We start from the raw sequence: 16393 nt of genomic DNA, 5'->3' as shown, positions 1-16393 counted from the left end.
GAAAACCAAATAGTTAAAATTGGGAATGATATATAATCAATTTCCCTAACTTGAAGATTAAAAAAAATAAAAGGATATAGGTTAAAGAAAATAAAAGTGAAGGATATAGCTTTACTAAGATCCAGTTGTACCGTGCCCGTCGGATCTTCCAGAAAAAATTTTCCCTAAAAACAAAATAAAAGACTTATGTCCATAATTATGTAAAAATGAATATAATAATAAAATAATTAAAATACTGACAATTTTGACAACAGAATATAGTAGAGAGTATAGTATACTTAAAAAAAATCAACAATTCCTAGTCTAGGCTTTTCCATTTACTAATCTGGTGATGTCAGACAAATCACTTAATTGAGACTTAGACACCTAGATACTCAGAGAATGACCACTGAAGATCAGGAGATGGCAAGAGGACACTTGTTGGCTGCCATTGGACCTCACCAAGTGCCTTCACCTAAAAGAGTCAACAGAGTCTCCAAGAACCAGGATATGGACTGCAGTTTTGTTTGTTCAGAAACTCAGTACTCTCAGTACAGCCAGAGGACACTGGGAGACTAACTGCAGATTATGAAATCTGTTAACCTGTATAAGATACTCCTTCCAAATGTCTTCCAAGAAACCAAATACAGATAAAAAGGCTCCTTAGTGACTGAGGTATGAACCATTAATGAAGACTATGCTCCTGCCCAGCTCCTGCCCAACGTTCAGTGGTTGAGCGTTGACCAATGAACCAGAAGGTAATGGTTCGATTCCCAGTCAGGGCACATGTGAGAATGTGCCCTGACCAGTGTGGGGTGTGCAGAAGGCAGCCGATCAATGATTCTCATCACTGATGTTTCTATTTTTCTTTCCCTCTCTAAAATCAATTTAAAAAAAATGTGTATATTTTTTAAAAAGACTATACTCCTGTACCTCTCTAGAGATGCTATATGTAACTACATTTCATTAATCTGAAGGGGGCACATAAAAGTATGATGCTTATTAAGTTTAACTTACCTCTTTTAACTGTGTTATCATTCCAAGAACAATTACATCTCCAATTTTGGTTGTATTGCCCAATAGGGTTTCTATTGTTTTAAGCTAAAATAAAACAAAATAAATTCATAAAGACTGAAAATATATTCTTTTAAGAAATTAACCTTTGCCTTGGCTGTGTAGCTCAGGTGGTTAGAGTATCATCCTGATATGCTAAGGTTGTGGTTCAATCCCCAGTTAGGGCACATACAAGAATCAACTAATAAAAGCATTAATAAGTGAAACAAAAATTCAACTCTTCCCTCCCACCCCCGTTTCTCTCTCAAATTAATAAATTTTAAAAAATTATTTTAAAGGAACTAATCTTTTGTGTGTGTTTTCATGAATTTCAGTTTTATATCCCACATATGAGTGAAATCATATAGTTCTAGCTTTTTCTGACTGACTTATTTCACTTAGCATAATGCTCTCAAGGTCCATCCATGTTGTTGCAAATGGTCCTATTTCATCCTTTCTTAAGGCTGAGTAGCATTTCATTTTGTATATGTATTTATAACTATTTTACAGAAAATAAATTAAAACTTAGAAAATGTAATTTCAACCTAAAAAAAGTTAAACAATTGCTGGATGAAAGGGCATCTAATTTTTCATTTTTATAGGAATTACAAGGTAGAGCTTCTTTTCTCTTTACCACATAATGCTTTTTATTATAAAGAATAGAGATTTACTATAGGGAAAAAAATTTAAATATAGAGAAGGAAGAAATAAAGGCATGTGTAACCCTATCAGCCCATAATAATTACTGTTAACATTTGATACTGGAGTTCTTAAAAAAATCATGGACCTAACACAACACAGAAGTATAATGTACATTTAAAATAGTTTAAAAAAAGTGATATACTTAGAGATAAGTATAAAGAAAAAGATACAAAATAAATAAATTAAGTATATCAAACCTGTAACCTAAAACTGATTAGGTAAAAATTTCTTAGACACAACGCCAAAAATATCCAATAAAAAAAAAAATAGTTGGACCTCAACAAAATTAAGGACTTAGGTTCTTAAAAAAGACAGTTATGAAAATACAATAAAAATAAACTTTAAAAACTGGGGAAAATATTGCAATTCACATAAAATCAATCACTCAATCAACTGATCAAGGAAATAAGCAACACAGGGAATCAAAGCTGCAAGAAAAGATTCCTAAGGACACCATTTTTGCAGTCTCTAATGGGAGACCACCATATAGGTATTATAAGTACTAGTTCAAATAGGGAACTTACAACCAGGGATTCAAAATTAAATAACTTGGAAAGACTGAAAAGAAAAATAAATTATTTAGCTAAGCCTTAAAGTTACTTTTGTAGAAAGGAGAAATATTGCTTCTGGACTGTGGGTATCAAAGTTGCTATAGGAGACCATTAATATATGTATATTTACACAAATATAAAGATATTTATCCTCATATATATTTATACTAGAGGCCAGGTGTATGAAATTCGTGCACAGGGTGGGGGTTGTCCCTCAGCCCAGCTTGCACCCTCTCCAATCTGGGACCCCTTGAGGGATATTAAACTGCCTGTTTAGGGATCGGGTCTAAATGGGCAGTTGGACATCCCTCTCACAATCCAGGACTGCTGGCTCCCAACTGCTCGCCTGCCTGCCTTCCTGATTGCCCCTAATCGCTTCTGCCTGCCAACTTGATCACCTCCTAACCACTTCCCTGCCAGCCTGATTAAAGCCTAACTGCTCCCCTGCCAGCCTGGTCACCCCTAACTGCCCTCCCCTGCAGGGTTGATCGCCTCCAACTGCCCTCCCTTGCAAGCTGGTCCCTCTCAATTGTCCTCTCTTGCAGGCCTGGTGCCTCCCAACTGCCCTCCCTTGATGACCATCTTGTGGCGGCCATCTTGTGTCCACAAAGGAGCAGGATCTTTGACCACATGGGGGCAGCCATCTTGTGTGTTGAAGTGATGGTCAATCTGCATATTACTCCTTTATTAGGTAGGATAGAGGCCTAGTGCACGGTGGGGCCAGCTGGTTTGCCCTGAAGGGTGTCCCAGATCAGGGTGGGGTTTCTCTTGGGGTGTGGGGTGGCCTGAGCGAGGGGCCTGTGGAGAAGTACCACCAAGAAGTCATAAGGCAGGCCAACCACACTCCCTGGCGACCCAAGCAGAGGTCCTGGTATCTGGGATTTATTTATCTTCTACAATTGAAACTTTGTAGCCTGGAGCAGAACCAAGCCCCCTGCTCACTTGGCTGCTGCCATTTCTGTTTGGTTTCATGTATCTTCTATAATTGAAACTTTGTATCCTTGAGTGGAGGCCTAAGCCTGCCAGGGTGTGTGGAAAGCTTGGCTTCCTCTATTGCCTGGGAAACAAAGCCTCTCAACTGCTCTCTGTGGCGGAAGCCATCTTGGTTGGGGTTAATTTTCATACTCACTCTAATTGGCTGGGGGGCATGGCTTATGGGTGTAGCAGAGTGATGTTTAATTTGCTTATTATTCTTTTATTAGGTAGGATTTGAAAAATATATGTAATATAAATTTTGAAAATTATACTATTTTTCTTAATAAAAATTAAAAGCAAAAACTATCAAACACTATGAATAGTGCTGTCATCAAGCATTAATTTGAGCATTATCTAGTACTATTGTTTTAGTATCTATGAGACTACTCATCATCATGATTTCTCTTCTATCTTGGTAGAGAATTTGGTGAATCTTAGAAGAGGCTGGGCCTCTTTAGAACCTATTTGGAACCTTGCAGAAATGGTATGGCCCAGACACAGTAGCTAAGGGATATTCCCACTGCAGGGTTCTGTGTGCTGGAGAGAGAAAGAGAGCCATAGGTAGGCTGACAGTGATTGTGTTGCTGGAACAAAAGCGAGAGTACTGGTTGGTAATCACTTTCCAAGGTATAAAAGTGGAAGGAGCACACATGAAAGAAACTCTCCCTTTTACCTCTGCTCCTCGGATCCCAACAGCCCTGTGGCCTCCTGTGACACCTCATTCATTCTATAAATGTTCTTTAGTGTCCATATAAAGGTTTCATTCCAACTGATATAGTACATTTTAGTTGACTGTGTGGTGGTCACTAGAGGGCTGGGCTGGACAAGGACCAGTATTTTGGAGTATGAGTGAGAGCAAAGGGTAATGTTGAGAGTTGGACAGAGAGCCAGTAGAGCAAATAGCAAATGGACTGGGAGGACTAGGGATCTGTCTTGGTTCCAGAGACTCTCTGGGGGCTACACAATCCCAGGGCTTGCTTCAAAGAAGGAAGTCATTGCTTTTAATAGAGATTTGCAGGACTCAGGACATAGGGTATAGACAGTGGGCATGCACAGGTCAGTTAGCTAGTTCAACAGTTACTAGTGGTTCATTTTCATTAAAAATTCAGTAAATTATAATAAACAATAAATATTAAATTTGTATACTTACACCCCCTAAATAATTAGAATAATGCTCTCACCTGGAATTTGCTTCCACTTTCATCAGGATGAGAACCTATCACTGGAGGAGTAAATAATTCATGTCTGTGGGTCCTCTATAAAAAAGAAAGATTCACATGAATTACTGAAGCAGACATTTAAAACTAAGACTCATTAAAATAGTGCCCTGACAAAACACTGTCCTTAAGTTAATATTTGTTATCTATTTTCAACAAATTTGAAAAACCATATAATTTAATGTAGAAATCTAAAAATATTATTTTTAAAATAAAATTATTTTCTAAAAATTTAAAGGTCTATTGTATACTTGGCAGCAGCACACTCTGGCCTAGGGATGTGAAGACAACAAATAGAGTTGTCATCCTCAGAGCATGGAATAGTGAGAGAGAAGTACCACTAAAGGTCATAAGACAGAAAAGGACCCTTGGCAGAGGGACCATTTAACAAGGTCCTAAATGACAAAAAATAAAATAAAAAAGATTTTTCTAGTAAGAAACAAAGGAAGGCTGAGACAAGACACTTCAGGCAAAAGTCACAAGAATGAGTTATAAGAGTAAAGGAGTATTCAGGAACTGTTGCAAAGTTTAGTAAAGTTAGAGCCTGAGATGTGTGAGGCAAAATGTCAGACAAGGCAAGAGATCAGTGGGAGCCTGTATGGAAAACCCTCCCTCCCGTGTCGGTCCATGTAGTTTAGGTAGAGTTGGTGTCCCTTCCCCCTTCTATAGACAGGCCACCAAGGTCTAATGAATCAAAGTACTCCATCTCTTTGACACATTGTTTGTTCCAGGATTAAGCAAGGACCTCAAGCTGGGCCAAAAAGAGATTGCTAAAGCTACTACTAGCCATTTCTGTCACCTTATAGGTAGAACTTGTTAGAAAGTAAAATCAAATTTTAAAATTGCTGGGAGATGGGTAGAGGTAGATGTCTCATGATATTGTTTGAGCACCTGGATTCAGTCATTCTTGATACAGATGGGGCCCCAGGCTTCTCCATAATACAAGCCAATAAATTCCTCTTTCTGTTTTAGTCAATTTGCGTTTCTGTAACCTCTAATAAGAGTCCTGATGATACAGACTTGTATGCCAAACCAAGAAGCTTATCTTAGATTTTGAAGTAAAATAATGATAAAATCAGGTTTGCTTTCAGGAAGACAACTGTGATGAAAATGTGAAAAGACTAAAATAAAATGTAACCCTTTAATTTCACAGACGAGGGGAATAATGCTCAGAGGATTAGTGACATATCCAAAAGAATATAATAGGCTTTAAGACACAATTTTAAAAAAAAGAGAAACATCGTATTTACCAAGCACTGTGCCAGATGGGCGGAGAAAACAAACAAGGAGCCTGCAGTTTGATGACAGGAATAAGCACCCCAAATGCAAGGTGGGGCCAATTCTAGTGACAGAGGGGAAACACTGAGTAGTCAATGGTTTAAAGCAGAGATTTAAACCACTGCAAGAAACTGGAGATTAAGAAGGGCTTCAGGAAAGAAGAGGAAATTTGAGAAGAGCCTTCCAGAAGTAGGAGGGTTTCAACCAGAGATAAGAAGGAATAGTTGTCTAGGGAGTGAACAGTTTAAGCAAAGTCACAGAACAGAAGAAGAAACAAAAATTTCAAACTTCAGTTTTGGCTCTACATAGTATGATTAAAGGATAAGTAGGTCAGAAACATGTGACAAGAATGAGTTATTAATATATGGTTAATATCAAATATTAACCATAACTTGTGTTTAATTCAATATGCAGTAGATTTACTGGAAAGAATTCTGTTCAAAGTCATGGCATGATCAGAGCTCCATCTCAAGAAGATCAACCTGGAACATTATGTAGGTGATAGAAGCAGAAGAGAACTGACATCTTCAGTGCTCATTCTCTTTAATCTCATTGCTAATGCCTGCTGCCAATTCTCTCCTTAAAACCTTGTGCTTCTGCCATATAACACCATCCTTCTGTGGCTCCCAAATTATATCCTCTTCCCTTTTCTATTGCCTCTTCCGCTCAGGAACTCATACCTAAAATAGTCCATCTATTACTACAAGCAGATGTGCCTGTAGTATCTCTCTCTATCCAGATGGTTTTCTTTAATTCAGACATACCGGTAACTTTTACCTGATACCCTACTAAAACCTTAACTCAAATGTTTAAAACAGAATCTGAAATCATCTTCTTCAAACATTATCTTGTTCCTATTTGTTAACATATTACCATTATTCTACCCTCCTGCTCTCTCAGATTCAAACCCTTAAACATCTTTGGGTCTTCACTCTCTCCCTTGTCCTTCACATCCAACCAGTCACCATGAACTATGGCTTTCACTGCCCCACTGCTGTTGCCTCTGTCTACTCCACTTGACATTTCCTTCATCTTAGCTATCTCTTAGGATAACAGGACTAACACCACAAGCTCTTGTGAGTCTCCTTTCACCCTTTAACACATCCTAAAATCTGCTGGTAGAAGAAACTGTGATTGAGTCTCTCTCTTTGGTATTCCAAGTGGGGAGAAAGGCTCATGAACAACCCATTTTTTCCTTTTGCTGTGCCTCTGTTCACACTGTTACCACTATGACCTTTCCCCTAATGCCACAAGAGCAAAACAATCAAAGTCCATGTCAAGTGCCATAGACTCCTTGAAGCCTTCTCTGGTTTCCCCATTGAATGCATTTTACTTGTGTCTCTTTTATAGCAATTATAAGATTGTACATTATCTTTTATTTGTGCAAATGTCTTTTTTTCAAATAAATTTTTATTGTCCATATTATTACAACTGTTCCTCTTCCCCACACCCCCTCCATTGCTCTCCTCCACCAGGTTCCCACCCCACTCTCTGCTCTTTCCCCACCCCCCATTGTCCTCACCCATAGGTGCACAGTTAATGTTCAGTCTTTTCCCACATCCCCCTCTCCCCTTTTACCCAAGAATCGTCAGTTCACTCCCCTTCCATACCTCTGATTCTATTATATTCAACAGTTAAAATTGTTCATCAGATTTTTAAAAAAATTTCCTTGGTTTTTAGATTCACTTGTTGATAGTTGCGTATTTGTTGTTCATAATTTTTATCTTTATTTACTTTCTCTTCTGAAAGAACCCCCTTCAGCAATTCATATAATTCTGGTTTGGTGGTGATGAACTCCTTTAGCTTTTCTTTATTAATGAAGATCTTTATCTGGCCTTCGATTCTGAGTGATAGCTTTGCTGGGTAGATTATTTTTGGCTGTAGGTTCTTACTATTCATCTCCTTGAATATTTCTTGCCATTCCCATCTGGCCTGCATAGTTTCTGTTGAGAAATCAGCTGACAATCGTATAGGTGCTCCTTTATAGGTAACTACATGCTTTGCTCTTGCTGCTCTTAATATTCTCTCTTTGTCTTTTGCTCTTGGAATTTTAATTATGATGTGTCTTGGTGTGGTCCTCTTTGGATTCCTTTTGTTTGGAGTTCTGTGCACTTCCTGGACTTGTAAGTCTAATTCTTTCACTAGATGGGGGAAGCTTTCTGTCACTATTTCTTCCAATATATTTTTGCTATCTTGCTCTCTCTCATCTTCTGGGAACCCCATAATTCTGATGTTGGTTCACTTAAAGTTGTCCCAGAGGTTTCTTATATTATCTTCAACTTTCTGGATTCTCTTGCCTTCTTACTTCTGCGGACGAGTGTCTTCTGGCTCCTTATGTTCCAAATCTTTGACTTGATTCTTGCGATCTTCCATTCTGTTTTTAGGAGTCTGTATAATATTTTTTATTTCAGACAATGTATTCTTTATTTCTTGTTGACCCCTTATCATTTGTTGTTGATTCCTTATTAATTCTAGTTGATCCTTTTTCATATCCTCATAGGTCTTATTGACCTTTTCTAGGAAATTTTTGAAAAACCTTATAAGCGTAGGTTTGAACTCTATATCCAGTTGCTTTTTGTCCTCATTTCTTTCGTTTGTGATCTATTTTGTTGTCTCGGCATTTTCGTAGCTTCCCTGATGGGGCGGGGTTTCAGGGTGGAGCCTACAGCCGTGGCTTCTGTCAGCCTCCCCCTATGTGGCTCCTGAGTCTCAGTAATCCCCAGGATCCCTCAGTACCCGCTGCAAGCACCTCTGAGAGTGAGGTGCCCTCGATTTTCGCCTGCTACAGAACAGTCTAGGCTCTCCCCCAATGAGCCCAGAACTGGGGTTCAGTTCAGTTGGAAGTGGAGTTGGAGGTAACGTTCAGTGCAGTCCAGAGCTTTTGTTTCCTTCCCGCCAGGGCAATCCCATGGCACAGCCAACCGTCCCTTCTCTGCGCACCTCCGGGACCTCCTTCCGCCGCTCCCCCGGGGTTCCCCCTTACAGCCCAGCTCCCTCTGTATGAGCCTGGGTCCCTGGGGGTCTGGCCTAGAACTGGGGTTCAGAACACTCGAAACTGGGGCCCAGCACAGTCCGGAGCCTTTGTCTCCTTCCTGCCAGGGCAATCTAGCAGCAGAGTCAACAGTCCGTCCTCTGTGCGCAATGTGCGCGCCTCTGGGGGCTCTGCCTTTGGCCGCTCCCCTGGAATTCCGCCTCACAACCCCGGCTCCCTCTGTATGAACCTGGGTCCCCAGGATCTGGCCTAGAACTGGGGTTCAGCGCTGTCGGGTCTGGGGTTCAGCACAATCAGAGCTTTTATCTCCTTCCTGCTAGGGAACGCCAGCCAGGCACTCAGCCGCCCCTCCTCTCCGGCTCCGTCCTCTCCGCGCGCGCCGCGTGTCTTCGTACCTCAGGCTTTTACAGCTCCTCCGCTCTTCCTTCTGGCTTTCTCCTTGCTTCTCGTTGTAGAATTTCCAGTCAGTAGACTTTCCTGTAGTTCTGGTTAATGTCCATTTTATGTTAGTTGTATTTTATTGAAATTGTTGTGTGTGGCTGCGACTAGGTGTTTACCTTTGCAACTATCTTGGATTCTCTCTCAACGCGCCTTTGAAATCTGTGCAAATGTCTTTAACTTCATAGATTACTCGATGCTTGAAGATGACATACTAGACTATATCAGGCAAAGGTTGGGCTCCAGAGTTAGACTAACTGGATTAAAGCCCTGTCTGGGTTTTCAAAAAGGCCAACTCGATGATGGCGGCTTAGGTAAACAACTGAACTCCCGCATCGCATAACAATTTCAAAAATACAACTACCACCCAGAACCATGGGAAAGCTGGCTGAATGGAAGTCTTATAACTAGATGGAAAAAGGAAGAAGCACAAACGCTGAAAAGCTAAGGTACGGAGGCACATGAATCGGGCTGGTGGCGGGCGACTGGGCGCATGGCTTTTTGTCAACCCCAAGGGAAACAAGCTCCCAATCACTTTGAAATCCAGTTTCTGGGATCATAGGCGGGGAACCCAGATGCCTATGGGGAGAAGCTGGTTTGACAGCCATCGGGTTGGAAAGTAAGGGTGATTTTTTTGCAGAGGTGCGCTCAGCAATCAATGTTTACTGCACTGGAGCGTGGGGACGCAGAGACTTGGAAACGCAGACAGACAGAGACTGCTGACGGAAGCCATTGCTGTTTGCCATGCCCCAGCCTACTGACCCCACCCCGCCCTGAGACCCTGTCCCGCACATTCTACAAACCTGCCCAGGCTCCACAGTGGCTTTTGCATATAAATGGCCTGCCCTATGACACCTTAAGGAAATAAACTGCAGCTCCAGCCAGACAGCTCCAAAACCGCCAAATCCCAAGCAAGGAGGAGAAAACTGTAGTTCTTGCTGTAGCTCCTGCTGGGTGGCCTCAGACAGTAGCTGACCTATACCCCATTGGATATCTAGAATCTAGTGTATCTAGTAGTCGGTGTGAAATGACACCAGATTTCAAATACTCTCATAAGAGACACATTCAAGAGGCAGACTCAGTGAGCACCAAAGCCCTACGGGAACAAGTCCCGCCCCATAAGTGTGTCTCCAGCACAGCAATTCTTCCGTTATAGACACAGCGGGTCCTCACAGCCAATTGGCCTGGGGGGTCGATTCCTCCCAGTGACACCAACAACAATTAAGACATAACTACAAGGCTGTACACACAGTCCACAAAGGGGTGTACCGAGTGTCCACCTCAGGTAATTGGGAGGCTGACCCATTGACCTATATAGGACACCTAGCATACAAAGCTACCCTACCAACTTAAAGAAGCAAGAAAAATGAGGAGCCAAGGAAACAGATCACAAATGAAAGGAATGGAGGAGAACATACGATTGGACATAAGAGTTCAAAACCACAATTATAAGGTTTTTCAAGAATTTCCTAAAAAAGGCTAATACATTTAACGAGACCTTCGAGGATATGAAAAAGGACCAACTAGAAATTAAACATACACTGACTGAAATAAAAAATATTATACAGAGACCCAACAGCAGACTAGAGGAATGCAAGAATCAAGTCAGGGAGAGAAATCAAGATGGCAGCATAGTTAACCACCTAACTGCAGCCTCACACAACAATTTCAAAAAATACAACTAAAATATAAAGTGGACATTATCCAGAACTACAGGAAGGTTGACTGACTGGAAATTCTACAACGAGAAGGAAAGAGAAAACCAGAAGGAAAATCAGAGGAGCTGTAAAAGCCTAAGGTACGAAGACACGTTGCGTGCGAGGAGAGGATGGAGCCAGGGAGGAGGGGAGGCTGAGTGCCTGGCTGGCGTTCCCCAGCGGGAAGGAGATAAAAGCTCTGGACTGTGCTGAACTCCAGTGCTCACAGCACTGAACCCCAGTTCTGGGCGAGACCCTAGGGACCCAGACACATACAGAAGGAATCTGGGCTGTAAGGCTTCCAGCTCAGAGGAGTGGCGAAAGGCAGAGCCCTGGAGTCTTGCACATTGCGTACAAAGGACGGACTGTTGACTGTGCTACTAGATTGCCCTAGCCGGAAGGAGACAAAAGATCCGGACTGGGCTGAGCCCCAGTTCCGAATGCACTGAACCCCAGTTCTGGATGAGACCCTTGGGCCCCCAGCTCATACAGAGGGAATCTGGGCTGTAAGGTGGAAGCTCAGGGGAGCAGCAAAGGGCAGAGCCCCCGAGTTGCGCACATTTCGCGCAGAGGACAGACTGTTGATTGAACAGCTGGATTGCCCTAGCAGGAAGGAGACATAAGATCCCGACTGCTCTTAACCCCACTTCCAACTGCACTGAACCCCAGTTGCAGGCTCGTTGGAGGAGAGACTAGACTGTCTGGTAACAGGCGAAACTCAAGGGCACCTTTCTTTCAGAGGTGCTTGCAGCGAGTACCAAAGGACACTGAGGAACACTGAGACATAGGAACCTTACAGGCCGGGATTAACCAGAAGCCAAGGCTGTAGATTCCACCCTGAAACTCTGCCCCATCCAAGCTAATCATAGAGGCTCTTGCAGTTTTGCAAGTCTAGTCGAATAAGGCTGTCTCCTGGCATAGATACAGCTGATCCTCCCACCCTACCAACTCAGGGAAGCAGCGAAAATGCTGAGACAAGGAAACAGATCACAAATGAAAGAAATGGAGGACAAAAAGCGACTGGATATAGAGTTCAAAACCACGCTTATAAGGTTTTTCAAGAATCTAGAAAAGGCTGATAAAATAAACAAGACCTATGAAGATATGAAAAGGGATCAACTAGAAATAAAGAATACATTCTCTGAAATAAAAAATATTATACAGAGTCCTAAAAACAGAATGGAATATTGCAAAAATCAAGTCAAAGATTTGGAACACAAAGAGCTAGAGGACACTCCTCTGCAGAAGCAAGACAAGAGAATCCAGAAAGTTGAAGATAGTGTAAGAAACCTCTGGGACAATTTCAAGCGAACCAACATCAGAATTATGGGAATCCCAGAAGATGACAGAGTGCAAGATAGCGAAAACATATTGGAAGAAATAGTAACAGAAAACTTTCCCCACCTGGTGAATAAAATAGACTTACAAGTCCAAGAAGCACACAGAATCCCAAACAAAAGGAACCCAAAGAGGAAAACACCAAGGCACATCATAATTAAAATTCAAAGAGCAAAAGACAAAGAGAGAATATTAAAAGCAGCAAGAGAAAAGCAAGTAGTTACCTTTATTTTAATTTTTATTATTATTTTTTAAATGAGATGCTTTTTTAAAAAAAATATTTTATTGATTTTTTACAGAGAGGAAGGGAGAGGGATAGAGAATTAGAAACATCAATGAGAGAATCATCGATCAGCTGCCTCCTGCACACCCCCCCTGGGGATGCGCCCGCAACCAAGGCACGTGCCCTTGACAGGAATCCAACTCGGGACCCTTCAGTCTGCAGGCTGACGCTCTATCCACTGAGCCAAACCGGCTTTGGCCAGGTAGTTACCTTTAAAGGAGCATCCATACGATTGTCAGCTAATTTCTTTTTTTAATATATTTTATTGATTTTGTACAGAGAGGAAGGGAGAGAGATAGACAGTTAGAAACATCAATCAGCTGCTTCTTACACACCCCCTACTGGGGATATGCCCGCAACCAAGGTACATACCCTTGATCAGAATCCAACCCGGGACCTTTCAGTCCCCAAACCGATGCTCTATTCATTGAGACAAACCGGTTTCAGCTCAGCTGATTTGTCAGCTGATTTCTCAACAGAAACCATGCAGGCCAGATGGGAATGGCAAGAAATATTCAAGGTGATGAATAGCAAGAACCTACAGCCAAAAATAATCTACCCGACAAAGCTATCACTTAGAATTGAAGGCCAGATAAAGAGCTTCACTAATAAAAAAAAACTAAAGGAGTTCATCACCACCAAACCAGAATTATATGAATTGCTGAAGGGGGTTCTTCAGGAAGAGGAAGAAGATAAAGATAAAAAGTTGAACAACAAATATGTAATTATAAACAAGTGAATCTAAAAACCAAGAGAATTAAAAAATCTGAACAATATTAACTGTTGAATATAATAGAATCAGAGGTACGGAAGGGGAGTGGACTGACAATTCTCGGGGAAAAGAGGGGTGGGGAGTGTGGGAAGAGACTGAACATAAACTGTGCACCTATGGATGAGGATAATGGGTGGTGGGGAAAGGGCAGAGGTGAGGTGGGAACCTGGTGGAGGGGAAAAAGTGAGGAACTTTTGTAATAATATGAACAATGAAGATTTAATAAAAAAAAGAATCAAGTCAAAGATTTGGAATACAAAGAGGCAAAGGACACTCCTCCGCAGAAGCAAGAAGAGAAGAGAAAGTTGAAGATAGTGTAAGAGGCCTCTGGGACAACTTCAGGCGTACCAACATCAGAATTATGGGGGTCCCAGAAGAAGAGATAGAGCAAGACACTAAAAACCTATTTGGAGAAATAATGACTGAAAAATTCCCCCACCTAATGAAAGAAATAGATTTACAAGTCCAAGAAGCACACAGAACCCAAAACAAAAGGAATCCAAAGAGGACCACACCAAGACTCATCATAATTAAAATGCCAAGAGCAAAATAGAAAGAGAGAATCTTACAAGCAACAAGAGAAAAACAATTAGTTACCTACAAGGGAACACCCTTACGATTGTCAGCTGATTTCTCAACAGAAAGTATGCAGGCCAGACGGGAGTGGCAAGAAATACTTAAAGTGATGAATGAATAGTAAGAACCTACTAACAAGATTACACTAATTGAAAGGCAAATAAAGAGCTTCACAAATAAGAGAAAGCTAAAAGCCGAAATTGGTTTGGCTCAGTGGATAGAGCGTCAGCCTGCAGACTGAAAGGTCCTGGGTTCGATTCCGGTCAAGGGCATGTACCTGGGTTGCGGGCACATCCCCAGGAGGGGCCTGTGCAGGAGGCAGCTGGTCGATGTTTCTCTCTCATCGATGTTTCTAAGTCTCTATCCCTCTCCCTTCCTCTCTGTAAAAAATTAATAAAATATATTAAAAAAAAAAAAGAGAAAGCTAAAAGAGTTCATCACCACCAAACCAGTATTATATGAAATGCTGAAAGTGTTCTTTAAAAAGAGGAAAAAGAAGAAAATATTAAAGATTAAAAATTATGAACAACAAATGCATATCTATAAGTGAATCTAAAAGTCAAGTGAATTAAAAATCTGAGGAACAGAATAAACTGGTGAATATAATAGATGAAGAGCATAGAATGGGAGGGGACTGATAATTCTCAGGGGGAAAGGGGTGTCTTTGTGGGGGGTACGGGAAGAGACTGGACAAAAATCATACACCTATGGATGAGGAGGGTGGTGGGGGCAGGATGTAAGAGCAGAGGGTAGGGTGGGGACCGGGTGGAGGAGAGCTATGGGGGAGGGGGAGAAACAATTGTAATAATCTGAACAATAAAGATTTATTAAATTTAAAAAATAAATAAAAAACAAAACAAAACACACATACACACAAAAAAACCCTGTCTATAGTTCCTAGATGTCATATTTGAGCAAGTTACTAAAGTTCTCTAGATCTCAGTTTTCTCATTTGTAAAATGTGAATAATAGCATTTATACATTGATATTATGATGATTAAATAAGGTAAATAATGTCTATAAAGTGATAAACAGTGCCTGGAATATCAAAAACATGTAAGAGTCCTAGCTAGTTTGGTTCAGCAGATAGAGCATCGGGCTGTGGACTGAAGGGCCCTGGGTTCTGGTCAAGAGTTCATGTCTGGGTGGCAGGCTGGACCCCAAGTAGGGGTCGTGCAGGAGGCAGCTGATCAATGATTCTGTCATCATTGATATTTCTCTCTCCCCCCATCTCTTTTCCTCTTTGAAATCAATTAAAAAACAACACATGTAATAAATGTTAGGTACAATTTTTATCATCATCATGACTGTTAAGGGAAAAGTATCTTTATTTCTATATCCCTTACAAGGTCTCAAATATAGGGAGCCAAATAAATCTAATGAATGACAAACTAGACTATAAAATTCCATCCTTTTATCATCCTCAAGTCTTACCTAAACTGAAACAGTGTCTTTCCCCACAAACTTACCTGGTGCAAAATGGTGTAGCGTTCACGAAACAGCTCTGCTTTATCTCTTGCTGTTCCAAATAAATTTGGTTTTGGGTGGTTGGTCATTAATAGACTATAAAAACAAGAAGGAATCCCTATTATGACTTCTGAAAATAATTTACATTTGGAAATTGTTGAAAGTCAATAAATGGAATACTTACGGAAGAAATTTTTTTCTTTCTGAATTGTACACAAAGCGTGGAATATCAAATGCTCCTATGATATTGAAAATATGTTCTCTGAAAAACATCCCACAAAAATATAGACCTGATTTACTAAAATAAGTATTCTAGATGAACATGAAAACTTGCATTATAATCTTATATATACTTTTTACAGGTTATATACACAATATCTTATACTATAGTGTCAAAAAATACTAGTCAAAGGTTTAGGTTGTGTATTTTCCTCTCTAAACACAAGAAAGCACTGCCAATATTTTCAAGCAAAGAAAAAAAATTTAGCCCGGTTAACTTCTAATTACTAGAAAAAACGGTCACATTATGAAAAAGAACATTTATGTATAAAAAGAACATTTATGTAAAACTGTCACATGTTGAAAAAGATCATTTATGTATAAAATAGTCACATCTGAAAAAATCTTCCCATATGAACTACTTTTATGAGCTACAATATTATTAAAGGATATAATTAATTTTCAATAATTTTTTATTCCAAATTATGCAAAAGTATTCTAGGAAAAATGTAAAAATAGAAAAAGAATTCCCTCAAATTCTGACCTCATCTTTAAGACTTACAGTTAGAGAAGGAAAATTAACAAAAAATTTTTACTTTCAGGCACTTATGTTATGTTAATAACATAAACATGTTTGATAGAGGTTTTTTAAAAGTCACAGCAGATCAAATTTAATTCCTGGAGGATCCAAGATGGCTGCTCAGGAAGACACCTAACCGCGGCAGCACATAACAATTTCAATGGAATACAACTAAAATGTAGAGTGGACATTGCCCAGAGCTACAGGTAGTCGACTGACTACAAGAAGGAAAGAGAAAACCAGAAGGAAAATGAGAGGAGCTGAAAAAAGCCTAAG

General features: G+C 40.4%; 1 protein-coding gene across 13 annotated transcripts in view; it reads right to left on the bottom strand.

Moving 5' to 3' along the window:
* Positions 1-16393, bottom strand: part of POLE2 (DNA polymerase epsilon 2, accessory subunit) — a 61909-nt gene that overhangs the window by 34312 nt on the left and 11204 nt on the right. For 8 of the 13 annotated variants that reach the window (XM_036457702.2, XM_045587494.1, XM_036457730.2 and 5 more), the window contains 5 exons: positions 15503-15580; positions 15321-15414; positions 4442-4516; positions 997-1080; positions 108-164 (listed from right to left, as the gene is read on the bottom strand). In XM_036457702.2, the coding sequence (XP_036313595.1) occupies positions 108-164; positions 997-1080; positions 4442-4516; positions 15321-15414; positions 15503-15580 (388 nt within the window). The remainder of the gene's footprint in view (positions 1-107; positions 165-996; positions 1081-4441; positions 4517-15320; positions 15415-15502; positions 15581-16393) is intronic. The other 5 variants (XM_045587477.1, XM_045587492.1, XM_045587500.1 and 2 more) reach the window with 4 other exon arrangements.

The sequence above is a fragment of the Pipistrellus kuhlii genome, unplaced genomic scaffold (genome assembly GCF_014108245.1).
Source record: "Pipistrellus kuhlii isolate mPipKuh1 unplaced genomic scaffold, mPipKuh1.p scaffold_m20_p_1, whole genome shotgun sequence".
Lineage (NCBI taxonomy): Eukaryota > Metazoa > Chordata > Mammalia > Chiroptera > Vespertilionidae > Pipistrellus > Pipistrellus kuhlii.
The sequence above is the reverse complement of the archived record's forward strand: the minus strand, read 5'-3'. Positions and strand labels throughout refer to the sequence as shown.